This window comes from Sinohyriopsis cumingii, chromosome 1 (genome assembly GCF_028554795.1).
Source record: "Sinohyriopsis cumingii isolate HCF-2022 chromosome 1, ASM2855479v2, whole genome shotgun sequence".
NCBI classification, from domain to species: domain Eukaryota; kingdom Metazoa; phylum Mollusca; class Bivalvia; order Unionida; family Unionidae; genus Sinohyriopsis; species Sinohyriopsis cumingii.
In genome coordinates, this window is record NC_142961.1 from 41,901,455 (window position 1) to 41,922,622 (window position 21,168).

The following is a 21,168-nucleotide window of genomic DNA, read 5'->3' on the forward strand; positions in this document are numbered from 1 at the left end:
CTTTAAGAAATATATATCAATGTAATTAGTTTTGTTGAGTAAAATTTATTTTGGTTGTACCTTTAATTTGGTTTCAGTGTAATCATCATAAATATTCCCTCTTGAGTTCAAAAGTGAAAATTGTCAATCAACCATCACAGCTGTCTGGAGGCATTTCTACGAGAACCTGATTAAATGACGACTGTGTTCTGATCTACCTACTTGTTGAAGCAGGCCAGCTTTGTATTATCACATTAATTATGTCTTCTATACCAAACCAAATAAAGGGAGTGGAATTTTAAAAAAGTTAAAAGGTATGCAAATCCTACTTGTATAAGACCTAGTAGTCACAGTTCTGTATCAGGTCAACTCATTCTAACTGACTGCTTGAATACTCTTATAAATAGTATTGTGTGAGTAACAATTAAATTACCTTAAACTGTCTTAGTCATTTTCAAATGTAATCAAAAATAGGAAGCAAACAAGTGAAAGAAACACTCTGTGAAATCAAAATGTTGTTTAATAGATATGGTTCACTGTAGAGAAGCAAGTTCAAAAATTTGTAGTGAACTTAAAATTCCTGAATTAGCAAACAGAGATTTACTCAAGGAGTATAAGTATCACTATTACTTGCAATGAAATTACAGCATTTGTATTTCAGTAACAAAACATTTTTAAAAGATTGAGTTTCAATGTTCATGGCTTTTTCACAAAATAAATGTCTACTTTCTGAAAAGAAGGAATCTTGTTTTCTTTTGTGCAAAATGCAGTGATGCAGGTACACAAATAGCTGCACATATATGTCATGTGTTTAAACTTCTTGGTGGTATTTTTCACAATCTTTCAGAGATTGGTTATCTTCAAAATAAAGGTAATTTACACTAAAAAGTGAACAGTTTCATTAGATAAAGCTGTTTGTTGACAATTATTCCCAACAAAATTATAAAATTCAGCCATTAAACAGCACTGCTGTTTCCCCCACCCCCATCTTCTCGATGCCTAGCTGGGATGATGTGTGTATATATATATATATATATATATATATATATATATATATATATATATATATATATATATATATATATATATATATATATATATATATATATATATATAAAATTTTATGTCATACATTGATATCATACTATCCCTACCTGCTTGTATATCTGCCTGAGATACATGTTTTCTTCTATAGTCCCAGCAGAAACCAGTCTAAATACATGCACATTTCTCCTTTGGCCAATTCTGTAGGCTCTGAAAAACAGCATGACCTGAATTTAAGTTTTAATTCATCTTGTGTGGACCCATGCTCTTTTCTGCAAATCCTGAACTGAAAATATCAAGAACTAGGCATCATAAGCCAGAATGCTAATATGTTCTTTCACGATAAAATTTCTACACATGTGCAATAAATGCAACAATATCAATACTATACAGTTACAACAAAAGCAGGTTGAGGTTTCATAGGAGCAAAGTAAATAATCATAGGAATTCATCAAAGAAACTATTTGTAAAAATGTACATGCAAAACAAGCACAGTATGATGCCAATACAATCTGAGGTACCTTTCAGCTCAGCCAAGACAGCGATTGAGAATGCAGATGATGGGGATATCTCTGATTTATGTACCAAAAATTTAAAATTCAAAGAATTTTGATTCAACTCATTCATCATATGTCTATTATATAAATGAAAATATTTCTGTGTGAAGATTTGGTGCTGCTGTAAGTTTTCAACAAGTCATATCTGTCAAAATATGCATTATAGTTTGGGCATTAAATCTATAAATCTGTTATCTCCCATGCAAATTCTATCAGCAGTGACTTGATTTTACCAAAATTGCGGCACCAAATCTTTACACTTAAAAGTGATAACAAAAAGAAAAGTTACAGATGACCAAATCACATTCTTTGATGTTTTAAACAAGATATGTAACAGAGAAATGCACTATGCAGGAAAATAATTGGCAGTCAGGAGATTCTGATTTCATTCCCACTGCATAACTGATCAAAAACAGGGTGTTCATCATAAGTATTAAGAAAATACAAATTATGACAGGGAAATCAATACTAACCGATCTTGAGCCTGAAGGTCATGAGCTGGATTCCAGTTGGGATCAAAAATAACAACTCTGTTAGCCCCAGTTAAGTTCAGCCCCAAACCTCCAGCTCTGAAATAAAAACACAATTTACTGAATTGATTAAATCTGGGCTAATCCATACATAGAGCTAAAGACTTGTATAATTCAAACAGCATATCATTCAAATAATTCCATGTTATTTGGTCTCAATTCCTGTGTAAAGCATTTCTTCCATGCTAGTTTGGTTTCAGTTCCAGTGTGAAACTTTCTCTTCCATGCTATTTTGGTCTCAGTTCCAGTCTTATTTTCCATGCTATTTTGGTCTCAGTCCAAGTGTGTCACTTTCTCTTCCATGCTATTTTGGTCTCAGTTCCTGTGTAAAGTTCTCTTCCATGCTATTGTGGTCTCAGTGTCAATGTGAAACTTTCTCTTCCATGCTATTTTGGTCTCAGTTCCTGTGTGAAGCTTCCTTTTCCATGCTATTTTGGTCTCAGTCCAAGTGTGTCACTTCCTCTTCCATGCTATTTTGGTCTCAGTTCCTGTGTAAAGCTCTCTTCCATGCTATTGTGGTCTCAGTGTCAATGTGAAACTTTCTCTTCCATGCTATTTTGGTCTCAGTTCCTGTGTGAAGCTTCCTTTTCCATGCTATTTTGGTCTCAGTCCAAGTGTGTCACTTCCTCTTCCATGCTATTTTGGTCCCAGTTCCTGTGTAAAGTTCTCTTCCATGCTATTGTGGTCTCAGTGTCAATGTGAAACTTTCTCTTCCATGCTATTTTGGTCTCAGTTTCCATGTGAAGCTTAATTTTCCATGCTATTTTGGTCTCAGTCCAAGTGTGTCACTTTCTCTTCCATGCTATTTTGATCTCAGTTCTTGTGTAAAGTTCTCTCCCATGCTATTTTGGTCTCAGTGTCTGTGTAAAGTTCTCTTCCATGCTATTTTGGTCTCAGTCCCAATGTGAAACTTCCTCTTCCATGCTATTTTGGTCTCAGTTCCTGGGTGAAACTTTCTCTATCATGTTATTTTGGTCTCAATTCCTGTGTAAATCTTTATCTTCCATGCTATTTTGATCTCAATTCCTGTGTAAATCTTTATCTTCCATGCTATTTTGGTCTCAATTCCTGTGTGAAGCTTTCTCTTCCATGCTAAATTGGGCTCATAGTACTTCAAATTATCAAATTTCTACTGTATTCAAAACATTTTAGCTTATGGAGAGAAGACAAAGTGTAGGTTTTACTGATTGGAAATAAATTTTATGTTAATTTAATATTTAAATCTTGAAGGCTGTTCCATAAATAAGAGTATGGAAGAATCTAAAGGCACCCATTTGCCAACGTTTTTTGTTTTCATTATAAAAGTCAGCATGAACATACCACATATCTGTGGGCAACCACCTGTAGGCATTTAAATACCTTAATTTCCACTCACACTCCTGAAAATAGAATCATGCATTAACTTTTCATATACAGTGTTTATAAGGAACTGTTATTTTTCATTTTTTGCAACAGAGTCCATATTTTGCATTCAAGATCACATGACTTGTAACTTTAAATGAGGATAAAGCCATATTCTGTTAGCAGCTGAAGCTATATCAACTAGAAGCATATACTCATACTCTAACATTCGACAAGTTAGATATTCTGTAAAAGTTTAATGAGCGACCATGCACAATAAAGTACAAGAGTACTGTGAATATGCCCACACCATGTTTAGTCATACTCTGTGTAGGCACTAGCAGTCACGGTTGACTCTGGAGATTGTGGGCTAATGGGTTTATGTTGTTGTTATTGTTGTTGTTGTAGGGTTTAATGCCATTTTTCAGCACAAGATAGGCTATACATGGTGGCCAGTATAATTGGTGGAGGAAGAACCCTGGAAAACCCTGAGAAGAACCACCGACCCACAAGAAGCTACTGGCAGGCTTTCTCACGTACCCATGTTAGCCGAGCCTGAGACTCGAACTCACGCAGACAGAGGTGAGATAGCAGTGATCCATAACGGTGAGCGCTTTAGACCACTCGGCCACTTGGGGCCCCGCTAATGGGTTTCAATGGCCTTGATCTTTGGTTAAAGTGTATGGCCTTGAACTAAACTTACTCTGCACAAATCAATTGTTTTGTATTAGCCTTACCATGACCTTTAACCTTAAACCTTTTGACCTCAAAATCTAAGGCTTTCTTTCCTACCTGAAGAACAAGCCATGTATAAAGTTACGTAAAGGAACATACTTTAGAACAAAACTTACCATGCAAAACTTTGTTTTGCCACTGTTAGTTTGACCTTGATATCTGACCTTTTGACCACAAAACTAATAGGCTTCTTCCTTATTCAAGCCCTCAGCAAACTTTGGTCATGGTAAATGATCTAGAAAGAACTAAGCTAAGAACTAAAATCCTCTTTCTTCTCAGTCACAGTGACTCTGACCTTTGATATTTTTGACCCCAAATCAACTGGTTTCTTTCTTTCCCAAACTGTATGCCATTGACAAGATCTGACGGAGGTACATATAAAAAAAATGTCTGTGCAGAAACCATTTTTATTTTTAAGCCAGTGATCTTGACCAGTTATCTTTGGCTTTCATAAGCAGTCTGTTCACTAAGTGTGATCCAGGTCTTTGATGCAGAACTAAAATTATAATTCAGAAACCATTATGTCCTCTTTTAGTCAAATTAACTCTGGACATCGACCTTTTGACCCCAAAATCAACATGCTTCACCCAAGTGCGAGCCATCCACAAAGTTTGATAAAAAGTAGATGGTGTAAAACTAATGTTGCTATGCAAAAACTGAAATGGTGAAAGCAACATGGAAATACAATTGAAGGGTTTATTTGTTACGTTAGCATAATACTTGCTGTATAGTTTGAGGGACATATAGAGTTTGTATTAATATTATAAGTGACATATTTTGGTACAAATAAAAAAAAAACATGCTTGAAAATGAAAACTGTTGATAACCCTGGTCATTTTTGTACTATGAATTCTTTTTCTTTGCTGGTAACCAATTGTTTTGGATTTTGTGATTGCTAGAAATTATGAATTTAAAATCTCCACAAACAATGAAGAATCTGTGAAGAAAGTAGGATCTTCTTCACCTCAATGTATCACTACAACAACTGAGCCAATTAACTTTTATTACAGCCTATTTTAGTCCCTAAGAAATCTATTAACATTTCTTCTCCAAAATTAGCTAACCAGTGAAGAACATTACTTTCCAGGCATTCATGTTAAGACCATTTCTTCTTTTCAAATGCTGAGTGTTCAAATCAAGTGTGATGTTTCTGAGCAACAATAAGACTTTTGAAATAGCCACTATGGCATCTATATTGGATGCAAGATCAGCACCATATTCATTCAGGAGTAGCACAAACAACATTTTCAAGATGGCTGCCATGGTGGCCATACTGGATGCCAGATCAGTACATTTTCATTTTGTACCAACCAAAATCAAGAGAATTCCTTTGGTAAAAAAAATGATGTCAATGTGGCCTTCCATTTAAGAGTAGCAATAACATGATTTTCTAAATGGTCTTCATGCCAGTCACATTGCAGCTCATACTGGCACCATTTTAATTTATAACCATGATGTTATAAGGAGTGTTCTGGTAGAACCAAATGTTGGTGTGATTTTCTGTTTTGGAAAAGGAACAACAACAAGATTTTCAGGATGTTGGCCATACTGGAATTAAGATTGGCAACATTTTCGTTTGAGACCAAATAGACAGCAAATACATCTTATAGCAAAACATTTTCATTTAGGACCAACTAGACACCAAAATAAGTCATTTAGTGAAACACTTTGTGTTAGCAAGACTTTCCATTCAGGAGGAGTAGTGATAAGATTTTCAAGACAGATACCATGGCATCAACTCTGGACATAATTAGCACTATTTCCATTCAGGACAAACTAGACATCGTAAGAAGTCTTCTGGTGATAACCTCCATGGAGTTTCCATTCAGAGGAAGTAACAAGAACAGGATTTTCAAGATGGTCACTCTGCTGTCCATATTGGATGTCTTAGCAGCACCATTTTCATTTAGGACCAACTATACTATGGGACAAATGTGTGTGTAAAGTTTCATGGCAATCAACCAAATAGTTTAGGAGAAGTAGCAACAACAAACTCGTGCTAACAGATAGATAGACACCTGACAATAGACACCTGACAATAGACACCTGACAATGGATTCCAGACAATGGACTACAAACAAATGACCATCCCATAACCAGTATCTAGTTCAGCCTCTTAGCTTTTCTGTAGGACGATAAAGCGAATAAGTGCAGTTCTGAGAAGGTCATTTATGTTAAATGTTCCATTTATTCCATTCAAATACAACTAGTTCTAGAAAACTGAACATAACCCATGCTGAGTTCTGGACACATTATGTTCAAGTTAGTGACTAACATAAAACAGTACTGTTGCATCTAAAACTATAATGCACTGGATCTCACCAAAATTGCAGAAAAATGAAGGAAATATATCATAAAATCAGCATTGTAATACCTCAAAATGAAAAAATATACAATACAATTAGCACAGTAATACCTCCGAGTGAAGGAAATATATGATACATTTAGCACAGTAATACCTCAAAGTGAAAGAAATATATGTTACAATTAGCAGATTAATACCGCAGAGTGAAAGAAATATACAATACAATTAGCACAGTAATACCTCCGAGTGAAGGAAATATACAATACAATTAGCACAGTAACACCTCAAAGTGAAAGAAATATATGTTACAATTAGCACAGCAATGCCTCAACAAAAATGTCAGCATTGAAAACAAGGTCATATGTGGTAAAACCACAAAAATGGATAAATTCAAAATATCTCAAACTGAGTACCCCAAAAAATGATTTTCTTCTCTTGATCTCTTGGTTGTAATAAATGACATTTCTATCAAAACATAAAATATTAGCAAATAATTAAATATACATGCATATCTATATCACATAATTTTGACTAATACCATCATGATTATTAGTTTTTTTAAAAACATGATGTTATGCTACGACAAATTTGTGCTTACAAACATTTCCATATACTGCTGAATTGTGTGTAATTGCTAAACCCTTGAATTGTTCATGTATTAATGATCCAAACAAATCTGTATTTGCTTCTTCATTTATTCTTCATACCTTGTATTCTTATGTTATAAGTAACATTTTCAAATATATGTGCCATACATACTTGCTTAAAAGTCCATTACAAATGCAAGACAGACAGATTCTGGCCTGTCCTCTGCATAATGCACTGGCATATCAGGATCTATTTTGTTTGTTTAATGATTCCTCCTAACTGCATGGACCAAGATCTGTTGGTGCATTATATGACAGAAGATCTGGGTCTGTGTAGTTTGCATTCAGATTATTTTTAGGCAAGTATATATGGTAATTGATAAATTACTAATTTTATACTTTAGCTGGAAATATTCTGTATGCATATTACAATTGAAAATCCAAAAACTCAATAATCAAAAGTGTACAACAAATTACAGATGAAACAGTATTAAAAACCAAATTCTGGATCCCAAAATGCCAAAGAGAGGTGGATGATGTAATGTAAACAATTCATGAGAATACATTGCTCCATAAATCTTCCTCAAAACTTACTTGGTTGATATGAGACAGATAAAAATACTGGGTTCCCTGTTGAACTCTCGTACAATAGTCATCCTTTTCTTGGAGCTGACACTGCCATCTATTCTTCTGTACTCATAGCTTGTACTCATAATATAATGCTCAAGAATGTCTAGAACCTGTAGATAAATGACAATAATGATAACGTTCTTTTCTTGGAACTAACACTGCCATCTCTTCTTATGTACTCATAGTTTGTACTCATAACAAAAGGCTCAAGAATGTGTAGACCTGATGGATAAATAATAATAAGGACAAACATCCTCTATCTGCCAAAACAAACTGTGCTTTAAAACAGCATATCACCTGCAAAAAGAGTCACTTTCGCATGATACAGGCAAGACGAAAAGCTCCTTGTTTATCACACTACAATCTTTAGAAATATAATGGCAACCTACCAATTCTTGCCACACTGTATATACTCGCTAAAAGTTGAGCTCAACTGCAAATTGCAAGGACCCACTGCAAAATGTGCTGGTAGATATCTAAGTCTATGCAATTTGTTATGAGTAATCAGTAAAACAAACAATACTGACCCTGATCTGCCTGTGCAATATGCATGTGGACTTGACTTAAAAGTGAGTATATATGGTAATTGTTTAATTTTTGTAATGCTAGTTAAGTTAAATGGTAAAATTTCTAAAATATTTTAGCACTTTGTTAAACATTTCCAAAGTATGCCAGACCCTTTCTCTTTATATATATATATATATATATATATATATATATATATATATATATATATATATATATATATATATATATATATATATATATATATATATATATATTCTTTACTAAGAAACTACAAGCACTCTACAAGAAAAATGATTTTATAAATACTGCAGTCAATATAGTTTAATAGCAAATTTACTGATAAATCAATGAACATAGAAATCTACTGACACCATACATTTACATACCTCAAAACTGAAAAACCTAATTTCATACCTGCTTGAAATTCATTATATGACAGTAATTTTCAAAAAGTGCTGCATGTTTTACATAACAAATAATTTTACTGTATGTATATAAACTATGTAATTTCTATTATTTTAATTTTATTTTTTTTAAAAATATGTAAATGTACAAAGACTCACTTGAAGCTCAAGGACTATAATTGACAGTATATCATGATCAATGTATGTGACTAAGCAGTTTCTGGCACAGTAAAATAAAAGGTTTTTCAAAACAAAATAGTAAATGGGGTGATGTATATTAGCAATACGCTTCTTTCCAGCTACCAAGATCAACTGTGATAGGTTATCTCCCTTTGCCTGATTGCAAGGTGGAATGTGTAAGGTAGAACCAATAATCATTATTTTAATAATATAGATAATACTCATTCTTATTTCATTTGTGATTCTACTGGTATGGGTTTAGAGTCAATACAATTTCAGATTTAAGTATTCATTCTCAGACAAAAACTCTAAAATATGTTTTGTTGAGTTAGGCCTAAGTGAAGATGTAGCTGAGGGGTCTTGGGGTCGTAGGAGGTTGGGGGAGGTTTGGTAGAAGTAGATTCATCAAATCTACATCAGTTTGAGTGTTAGCAGATTTATGTTCCATGGCTGAAACAAAAAATAATAATATAATTTCATTCTTACTGTCAAAAAACCCACTCTTTTTGTTCTTCCCACTCTTGACATGGGACTTTTATCCTATTGTTGATATATCACTCTTTCAGTTCTTCCCAATTTTGCTTTGGGGCCCCTCCATCATATAACTTAACTTGGCTACAAATCTACTCTAAAATACTCTGATCAAAAGGCTGCATTAAATTTCTGCATATTCTGAATAAGATCTCCGAAGTCTGGAGTAATATTTTTTACTTGAAATTTTGGGTTAAGTTTCACCCATTAGTTCTATCATATCTTGAACTGAATCATTACATTTTAAAGCGGGGCTTGCAGAGATCACTCTAATTTCACAAACTGTAATACTTTAGAGGTTACTGATCTTTCGAGACTCCATATAAATTGTCAGATATCATCATGGAGTGGTAGCCTTTGTTGGTAACTGAAACCAATTTTTCCTCCTTGAGGAGCCAATCAAACGATCAAGACACTCAAAGGAACAATGTTACTGACTGCACAAATCCCCAGTAACACGCCACTTTCCATCATAAGTCTTCAGAATGCAGGGTCTACTTGTTCTCTAAACTCTCTCCACAACCAAACGTCAAAATTCTTTGTTTTGCAAGGATGTCCTGATAAAGTCCAGGTGTGATGGAGAAATTCCTATCAAGAGTCAAACATGGTTAAGCCAAACATGGTTGCGCCACTGACACATGAATAATTACACCTCATTCAAGATCCTGACCTTCTGCTTGAATGGACTCAAAAAGGAGTGCCACTGAGCCAGCAAGGTCATCTGTAAGATACACATAAAAATGATGTCCTAGTGGGATCAAGTCGACTGCCACATTGAATAATCTGAGGAGTTGCCAGAACTCTCTTACCAAAATCCAAGTCCTGATGGAAAAGGACCGGACACGTCCAACAATATAGACTACATGAAAATGATGGAGTCTTACTAGACTGAGGTTGGTGATAAACTCCATGCACAGATGGACAAACCACTGGGATGGATAAGATTTGGACTTTTCCTGGTTCATTAGTAAACTGAGATGATTCAAAAGAAATATGAGATTAATTGTGCCATTGAGAAGAATAGAACTTACCATATATTTCTGAAGAATGTTGTCAAAGTATGCTATAGTCTGTGTGGATGAAGATGACTAAAGAAGGTTGACACTGCAATCCATGATTTGTTAAAGACACATGGTCTTATGTCAAAACCAGCAGAAGAACTTGAAACTGGTCAACCTTGTTGTGGTAAGCAAAAAAGAAATTTGGCAATTTTGAAGCCAGCAACAAATGGTATACCTCTTTGAAATCAGCCTTAAAGCTGAATTCAGTCAGCTCCTTGGTTGGATCTGGGTTATGCTGTTGTAAAACAGCATCCTTGCACTCATTTTACATAGCATATTGTGCTGCCTCCAATTCCAGATCAACTATTCCTGGTGGCATGGATGATGCAATGACATCATAGCAATACAAGTCATGGCAGCTTCTCTTCAGGTAAGACAGGAACATGTAGTAAACTGGCTTCATCAGACAAAATTGTTGTACTGGTATTTGAGGCTGGTTTGCCAGAATCATGGTCTGCATGGCAGCTGGCTGTACAGAGGGATCTATCACTAAAATTCCTGTCATAATAGGTATGAATAGCCAAAGGCCTGGTCAATTGGATGGATCTTTCACTAAGATCACTGCAGTTGTAAAGAGATACTGCATAAGCATTGCTTGATGGACAGATCCATCAATAAGATCTTTGAACTGAGAAATGGACTGGCTGGATGGAAGGGAAGGCTCCAGAAGGTGATACTGTGGTAAAGGATGGATCGAATGGATCTGTATACTTAAAATTCAAATCGATATTGGACTGGATTTATGAAAGGTTTTACGTACAATACTGACTGTTAAAAGGCGAAGCTTGAACACTAGTGACACTAGGTGGATGCAAGAGGACGTAATGGGTAAGTAAGTGCCTAAGAACCCGGAAAACCCCCGGGAAGAACTACTAACCCATTGGAAGCAACTGGCAAGCTTTCTCACACACCAACATTGGCCAATCCTGAGATTGGAACCAATGCGGACAAAGGTGAGATGGCAGTGATCTGTAAAGGTGAGCTCTTTAGACCACTCGGCCACCTGTGGTCCCCTAGCAGAAACAAATAGAAAATCAGGAAGGGCCAGAAAAACTATAAAATTAGGGATATACAAGCGGTTTCAGTCAGTCATCATTTGAATTATCTGTTCTTGAGAAAGGGTAAAACATTCCATAGTTACTGTATATGTTCCAACTTGAATTTTGTTTCCGTCATGTGTCAAGACAATTACAAAGTCTGGAGACTTATATTAATGATTTAGATTAAAGACTATACTTAGCATTACAAGGTCAACATTGCATTCTCTTGATAAATGCAATTTACAGATACTTTAGAAAGGTATGTTCAAACAAGTACATAAATTACCTGTGTGGAGTATGAAAAAAGCAACACCTTGCTGTGATCCTTGTAAAATACTTCCAGAAGACCTTGCAATACCTATAAAAGACAATGAGTACAAACAGAATAATTACGCATATTTGCATATTGATTATGTTTCATGGTTCATGAATGGCGATGATATTATAAGTCCTGAATGAACACAGCAAATGAGTTTCCTGATCTCAAGCACAAGTTAAGAATTAAATATGATCACTATACAAACATGTATTATTACATTGGTTATGAGAAACATCTGGACTTCTGATGCATAGTCAGGAAAATAAAACAGTTGCATATTTCGTTTCCATATTAAACAAATGAATACTATATACAATTCATAGTAACATATACAAAGAGGATATATTCTTTTTCTGCATAAATACTATATATTTCATCATGCAGCATGAAATTTTTTACTCTCTTGCAAAGCCATGGGTTAAAATATTTTGTTTTAGGCACCACATGATAGAATATATCTGGTATTTATACAGGAAAAGAAAATTGTCTTTTTATTATATACCTAACTTATTTTTAAAAATCTGATATGCCAAGAAGTTTGCAACATATGTTTTTATTAAATGCAGGCACCCAAGTAAAATATATGAAGTTGTCAAACTTTCAAAGGCCATCATACAACCCGTATTTAGGCATCTGTCAAAGACTACATTTGTAACAGGACGAATCTGGATGGCATTTGATCTAACAAAAACTTTTAACACAATTACATGAATGAGATGTTTATTTATGATGCAAATGAAAGATGAATGAATTGGACACCCAAATTGTTCACACAAACTTCAACTGTGTATATAAAAAAAATGATATCATTCCTAAAAGGAGCAAATCATAAATTTTCAACAAATAATCACAAATGATCTTGCATGTTAATTTATATGATCAATGTATGGAAGATATTGTAATAAAAATGGAGTATGCACATTTGGTTTTAACGCCCTGTTTTAAGGAATTCTTGGATTTATGTGATTACTTATCTGATTATTGGAATTTGGTTCAATGGAAATATCCCTAGCCCGAAATAATTAGCCAATTACTAGAAGCAAACATCATAAAGTGAAGTGTTATTGAGTTTCCATGATGCCATGGTTCACTAGTAGTGAATTCAGGTCAAAACCGAATGAGTGACCCTGGAATACCATAGTCCCTATTAAAATCTAGTGGTGTACACTGGTGGTGCGACTGCAGTGGCAGTATTTACAGTAGGAAACTGGTAAATTACACAAAGGAATAAATACCGGCAGATACCGTTTATGTTGCCATGGTGGCAAGGTGATACAGTTGTACTGGCAAAATTTGCCTGGAAACCATGGATTGACTGGCATAAGGTGGCATAGTTAAAACAGTTCCTTGTGTTAGGTTATAGTTGTATAGTCTCTACGGCATGAACTGATGGCGATATAGAAACCTGATGAAGAGAAACCATGCAGATGTGTGGTTGAGAGATTTTTGGCAGGTTGTGAGATATGTGGTCTTGGATTGATTCGAGTAAAATTTATGTATAGAATGGACACGTCAGGCTTTCTAATTTACAACTGAAGTTTTATGAAGTCTTTCGAAATTTGGGGTAAACTTGTGACTTCTAGCAGGAATCACACCAGGGTTTGACATGCATATGTCATTTGATGGGGACTATTTCATTTCGAAATGGACAAGTGACTTTCGATGTGAATCGAGCGCGAGTACAATGTACTGCTGATGCAATGAGTCGTAGTACGGTTAGAAATAGTCCCCATCAAATGCATACTATTTCGCACATTAAAGTAAAATAACAAGTTCCACATAACCAAGAACTTACAGTAATGAACAGTAACATTAGTTCTAACTTATTGTTCAACAAAAGTCTGACAAGAGAAATGTGATTCTTCAGCAGGGCACATGATTCCATCACTATCCTGCATCTCCGCTGTTTCGGTAATAAACTCTACTGTATGGTTGAAGTCACTAATTTATGGACAAACATCATATTTTTGGCTTTGATATTCCAAAATCATGGAAGGTTAGATAATTCATTTCCTACACTATTCATGTGAAATTCCAGCACGACACAGGCATTGTCCAACATGAAAATGAATATGGCACAATAACTGCATTTATGCGAACTTCTTTCCACTTAATCTTGATATGCCAGGGTTTGTAGAACTTTTTATGACTTTAAATGAATTCCTTGATGAATTCATTAATACTCGTGACAACAGCGTGACATTACAAGGACCAGAGCAAGGTTTTATACTCAAATTTAGTATAAAACACAGAGTACACATTTATAAGAGATGCAGATGGTGATCTAAACAATGGTGGGTGGGTGGCATATGTTCAGGAACAGAAGACGTAATTCACACGTGGTAGATGTTTCCAGTGACAGATAAAAATAACATGATCAAATATGCCCAAGTCTCATAGGTCAAACATCATCTCACATCTCAACGTTTAATCATCAAATAATCTTCATACATTAATTGGACAATGTGCATGCAAAACTCCATTAACAATACCATTAAGGTATTACAACATAGTGAACTGCCTCATGTTTTTCTGACTATGTTTCATGTTTTTTACATTATCATTATTAGTATTACTATTGGAAAAGGAATGTAGTTTTTAATAGTGCCTAATATTTTGGTTTGCTGAGTTAGCTATTACAATAATGAGACTGATTTAATAAAAACTATTTAGAGCAAGGCGTTCAGTATGGAAAGCAAATTTTTAGTAAATTATGTTTCTTCGAGAATACTTACCCGATCACATTAACGTTAGGGATATCAGCCTGCTACCTCTCGAATCCAGCCCTACTAAAAGACGAAAATTTGTCTTTTCTGTCTATCTCATATAGACCAAAGGGCAATAACTCTTGCCCCTTACCTCCCCTTGCCACCGCCAGGTGTCACTAGTTTTTTAAGCTGAGCGATATATATTATACGAGGATGCTTGCATAGCGGGGGTGGTTGGGAGGGTTTTTAAGTAATGTGATCAGGTAAGTATTCTCGGAGAAACATAATTTACTAAAAATTTGCTTTCTCCTTCAAATACGTTCCCTGATCACATTAACGTTATGAGAATAGGTAATAGGAGGAGGGAATGCTGAGCATCCTACCTCCACCCCGGGTACCTTCTAGGGAATGATGGCTGGATTCCCCATTTGAAAGATAACCCGTTCTCCTAATTTCATTAGCAACACAGCCTAGATAGTTATTGAAATCTTCTTACCTACGAAATTTCACTGGCGAATCCAGCGAAGCTGATAGGCTGTGCTGATTGTTTTAAATGGGTCTGGTGGTCATCTGGGCTGCCAACACTGGACCTACCAGATTCAAGGTTTGCCTCTGCGAAGCCAAATCTCTGAGATAAAAACTGGAGAAGGTTGACTCTGCATGCCAGCCAACAGCTTCTATTATATCTCGGATCGAAACATTGCGTTCGAATGCAAGGCTCGCCGAGATTACTCTAATCTCATGAGCTGTAATCATCATGAGGCGACTCTGATCTTGTGAGACCTCAGAGTACGCTGAGCGTATAACCCACTTCAGCCATGAAGCAAGGGCTTGAGGGGTGATATCCCGTTTACCAGCTTTGACCAGAAGAAAGAGGTGCTTACGTGTGTCCCGACCCACCTCTGTGCATTTTAAATAGTGCTTGAGTGCATGAACAGGATCTTGCATGGCTGTTGCTCTTGACTTATCTATGGAAGAGAGCAAGCGAATGACGATTCTTTGATTGCCAATGGATGATAACCTATTTTTGGCTACAAAGTCTGGTTGCATCAGGAGGACCACCGAACTATCTGATCTGAACTGAAGAAAGTTTGGGTCACTTGAAAGGGCATGTAACTCACTCACCCTGCATGCTGAAGCTAAGGCTATCAAGAAACATGTTTTGTATGATAGTAGCTTTAACGAAGTGTGGGCTAAAGGTTCAAATTTGTCTGAATTGAGCCATGTTAAAACCCAAGACAGATTCCATTTTGGAAACAGGGTGAGGGATTTAGGTCGATTGAAATCAAAATTGGCTAAAAGATCTGATAGATCTTTTGTTATGCCCAATATCACATCTACCATGATGGCGGAATGTGTCTGACATCATGGAGTGGTAGCCTTTGATAGTAATTGGGGCCAACTGTTTCTCCTCGAAAAGCCAGAGAAAAAGTCGGCCAGTTGAGGGATTGAGACACTCAAAGGGACGATGTTACTGATATGGCACCAGTCCCTGAAAACACGCCACTTTCCCTCATAAGCCTTCAGAGTGGAGGGCCTTCTTGCTCTTGAGATTCTCTCCACAATCGAAGGTTTAAACTGTTTGTCTCGCAAGGCTGTCCGGACAAGAGCCAAGCATGAAGACAGTCCGGGCCAGGGTGGAACACCCGTGACCGCGGTTGTTTGAGATTATTTTTGGTACCAAAACCGTGGAAGGGTAGGCGAATGCACACAACCCCTCCCAGCTGATTGACAGAGCGTCCATGGCCCAAGCCTCTGGGTCTGGAACCAGAGAGATGAAGATGGGCAACTTGCGATTCCACCTTGTCGCAAAAAGATCGATCATCGGATGCCCCCAAAGTGTGCAAATTCGAAGAAAGACTGATTGATGGAGTGACCATTCCATGTGAATGACTTGACCTTTCCTGGATAGAGTGTCGGCCAAGACATTGAGTCTGCCGGGAATGTGTCTGATTTGTACGTTGATGTGGAGGTTGTCGCACCAACTTAGAAACTGCCAGATCAGAATGCACAGGTCTAGTGATTTGGTGCCCCCTTGTTTGAGGAGGTAAGTCACCACCACAGAGTTGTCTGACACAATGAGAACAGTTTTTCCTGAGAGTTGATCCTTCCAGAAATGAAAGGCATTGAAGACAGACCTCATTTCTAAAAGGTTGATGTGGAGAGGCCTCTCCCCTGGCTCCCACGTGCCGCTGACTGTAGCAAAGTCCGGCAACAGGTGGTCACCCCAAGTCTAACATTGAAGACGTAGCGACTACGTTCCGGACTAGCTTTGACGTGGCATGGAACACATTTTTGTCCACTTTGTAAAACAGTGGAGCGGACAAGTGAACTGCTGCCATATTTTTGTCCAGGGCCGGAAGATCCGTACTGAAGGCATCTGAATGACTTTTATACCAGTGACACGAGAACATCGCTGATACTTGGCTTTCTGAAAAGAACGCCTTAGCATTCCCCGGATCACCTATTCATCCTGATAGACGATCACTGATCTCCTTAATTTTTGCTGACTGGGGAAGGAGCCGGAAGGACGGCGTCTCTTCCTCCCCGTCAAGATCTACAGACGCCTTAACTTTGTAGTCTTGAGTGGCAGTAGGAGGTGGAGGGCATTCTGAAGTTGCCAACACCCTATAAATTTCTTCCACTGCTGCCTTGAAGCCAAACTCAGTCCGTTCCATGGTTGGATCTGTGTACGGCTGATTTGCAGGAGTTTCATCACCCTCACTGTGTGCAGAGTCGTGTTCTGGAATAGCTTGCATTTCTGGATAGAGCATACCAGGTGGCATAGATGACACGATTCCATCATCCTTAACACTGTCACTAACTCTCCCTTGTGGATAAGCCGTGAACATATGGACGGCCGGCCCTGCCGGCTGGTTTGTCTGGCTTGTGGTCGGCCTGAATGTTGGCGACGGTCCTATCACCGGTACCGGCTGCTCCAATGGCCTGGCTGGACGGAGAGATTTCTCACTAAAATCTCCGCCATAGTATTGGTATGTTGCCGGCGGTACAGCTTGATGGACGGATTTATCACTAAGATCCCCGTAAATCATATTTGGTCAGACCATTTTAGCAATAGGGTCCCCATGCTGGGACAGCTGGACGGATGGTGACATACAGGTTGTATAATGAAATGGATCCGATGGATCCGGTAAAAACCCCATGCGTCCTGACTTACAGGCCCAAAGGCCATGCTCGGACATGCGGGGGAACTTATGCCCACTGGGCAGCCTAAAATTGGGGGAACATTCCCCCAAAGAGTCAGAAAAAGCTGTGGAAGCGAGCGAGGGAAATAAGGGTAATATCTGGCCTGATGTCCATAGCTGCGTCGTCGTTTCCTGGACCAAACGACGCATCTGTTCAAAGGTGGACTGTTGTACCCTGTCAACATTATTTTCCTCCATTGCCGCTGATGTTCCTTCTGGACTACATCAGCCCACATTTGCTCTGTCCAAGTATTACACACGTATAGATGATGTACACTTGGTACATACAATACAAGAGTCATGGTTGTCTTCTTTTGCTTTGAACTTTTTGCATTTCATGCATTTGGTTGACATTTCTACTGAAACGACACAAGAAAAGAAAACAAAGCACAAATTAGCAATTCAGCATGTTATTAATTCGCTAATACCACAACCGTTACTAACGGAGTAAGCGAAATTAGTGTCACGTTAACTCTTAATTGACAACACGAGTTCAGCGATAGCGTGTGTAACATGGTCTTCAGTATACGAAATCCGTAAGGGTGACAAAGTCACTCAATTTTGAAAACAATTGTTAAAATAATGTATACAACCTGTAGAAGAATGATTGTCCAACTCAATAAATCCAAATTTAACTTCGGATGGTCCAATTTAACGCTAAGATGGCTTGGATTGTTTGGAGGTATAATGTACGTGTTATCAGTACAAGCGAAGCTTAAAAACTAGTGAAACCTGGCGGTGGCAAGGGGAGGTAAGGGGCAAGAGTTATTGCCCTTTGGTCTATATGAGATAGACAGAAAAGACGAGTTTTTGTCTTTTAGTAGGGCTGGATTCGAGAGGTAGCAGGCTTATATCCCTAACGTTAATGTGATCGGGGAACGTATTTGAAGGAGAAACATGAAAATTTGATATCAGTTAAATCATTCTAGCTGACAGAAAAGCAATATAAATTTTCATGGGTGGGTAATAATCATTTCCCTGTTATATTTAATTCTGGTTGGGTGTAAGACAAAGTGTCAAATGGGTTGAGATACAAACGCCACGCATTTAGAATTAGATTGATCTGCGCCTATCGGCTATATACACTGTGTGATTCTAGTGAGTTGATTATGTGATGACAGATGTCTATTTTTATGTTCTTATGAATAAGTTGTTTTTAATTAATCGTGTGCAGTGTTAAATGAGAACAGTTTTAGAAGTTGTTTGCTGCTTGGAACCTGAGTTTGGTAAATTAGATATATTTGTTTGGTTTGTGCTGTGAATGAAGCAGAGCTAAATTTGATAAGGGTAGGTGGGGTTTTATGTATGATTTTTTGGAGGTTAGTGGACTGTTTTTTCTATCCCTGTAGAGTTAGTACTTGTGGTGAACAGCTATTTTTCGGCAGTGTCAGGTCTGGCGTTGGTCTGTAGATGACAATGTGTGTCGCACCAGTTGGGCATTAAAGTCATGGTTGACTTGTTTTTGAGGTTCATAAGAGACATGTTATTCTCTGAAGAATGCATTCTCTAACCTCACTGTACACAGGAAGGTTCCAGTGTTATATTGTTACTGACCTGCTAGTGACTTGCCAGTTGGAAATTGAAAGTTAGGTTAAAAATGGAATATAATACTGATATTTATTTCATGGCATGAAGACAATGATCACAATATATCTCTGAACCCACAGCTCCTTGCAAATGGTGATGGTATGGCATCACATGGTCTGCCTTTCCCAACCTTCTCAAGAAACCATCCCTGGTTTCATTGAGGACATTTACCCAACAACCTCCCAATTCCATAGACCAACTTATCAAGAACCTTGGTCTCTCACACTGAAAGTGAACCAGTATCATCCCTCAAACTAACATTATCATTAACTGCAGGGTCCAGGTTACACAAACCCATTGAGTTTTTCTGTAAATAGGACAGTTTCCAGACTGACTCACCTGTATCATGATGATAGAAGGAAAATTTGGGGTAAAAGTATTATGACCAGCCAGATAACTTGAGATGAGTCAGGTTCTGCACTGCTGTGTGCTTTGTACATGCAGCAGGGAGTGAACAGAAATCAGTATTTCAAAATTGGCATGAGTGAAACTAGTACATCCCAGGGTAATCAAATATGCTGCACAGAAATCCCATCGATATTTTCGTTCCTATATAATGCATAGGCATATCTGTGCATAAATTCTGTCAATACACATAACCCTTTCCCCATGTGGAAACACTTTAAACAAATCATGGAATGGGAGCAAAGATACAAACTGAAACACACAAGTTGCATTACCAGGACATGGTGGTACCCAGAAAATTTGCAAATCACACTCTGCTCTACAGTTTCCGATTCATTAACTACCTTGACTAAGAAGCAACATGGAAAGTACGGTCAATGCCTAATGCATCAATCTTGCATTAGTGACTTTTGCTTATTTTAAATACATGAAGGCTGGAGGTCTGTTCACAGACAAATTTCCTTCTGGAAAGGTCTCTGTGAAATCTTCCTATTCCCCAAACACTTGTTATTGATCATAAAGTAGCATTTCTCCTGAGGCAGTAATTTCCTACTCATACTGGGCAACTTTACCCCTCTTGCACCTGTAGGCATGTGCTGTCAATGAAGTGGCATTTAAAATCACTATCTTATGCAATAAACCAGTGCAAACATACCAATGAGTTTGGTTTCTTGCAGTTTGTTAGTGTAATTCTAGCTAATAAGCTTTATTGGTGTTTACTTGCATTGGATAACACGTTTTGACCTTAAAGGGGAAAGCAACTTCAACTTTACTGAAACTAAGATTTCTGAGTACTGCATGTCAACTTGATCCATATTCGGTCTGTGATAAATCAAATCCACATAAAATGTTACATGCCTCTGTTGCCAACAATTCTCAAAACTCACTCAAATGCATAACTTCACTTACGTTTGTTAAATGTGAAACTGAGGTCACTCACAATGACCTACTTTTGTTGTACCCACAAATAATGGTCTACAAAGTTGCATGATGCTGGGTGCAGATGCTCTGAATAAACTACCCTAAATGCAAAACCTTCCAAAGTCACTAAGTCTGAAAGTTAGGTCCAAGTAACCTGATTTTGTCAAAATGGCATAGCACTCAATACAACGCATCTACAAAGTGACATAGCTAGGGCTCAAAGTGTCTCAGAAACTGAATGTCAAATAAAATCCAATGTCAAATAAAGTCTGAAATTCAGCAACAAAGTGGCCTGCTTTTGGCTATATGGTTTTGTATCAAACCTCAGCAACATATAAAGTTACATGATTATGAGGCTAACTGTGTCAAAGAAAGTGACCTAAATGCAAAACCTAATCAAAGTCAATGAAGCATGAAATGTAGATCACAGTGAACTACTTTTGGCACAAGACTATTGTACTCAATATAACAGACATACAAAGCTGCACAATCATGGGACTTCCAGTTTCTCAGCAACTGACTTAAATGTGAAATTTAATCACTACGTAATGGACCGACAAACATAACTAT

The 21,168-nt window shown here is 37.2% G+C and overlaps 1 protein-coding gene across 2 annotated transcripts in view; it reads right to left on the minus strand.

Moving 5' to 3' along the window:
* LOC149806774 (uncharacterized) overlaps positions 1-21,168 on the minus strand; it is a 141,047-nt gene that overhangs the window by 51,478 nt on the left and 68,401 nt on the right. For both annotated transcript variants that reach the window (XM_089957360.1, XM_089957351.1), the window contains 4 exons: positions 11,739-11,810; positions 7,673-7,818; positions 2,054-2,149; positions 1,134-1,233 (listed from right to left, as the gene is read on the minus strand). In XM_089957360.1, coding sequence (XP_089813486.1) covers positions 1,134-1,233; positions 2,054-2,149; positions 7,673-7,818; positions 11,739-11,810 — 414 coding nt within the window. The remainder of the gene's footprint in view (positions 1-1,133; positions 1,234-2,053; positions 2,150-7,672; positions 7,819-11,738; positions 11,811-21,168) is intronic.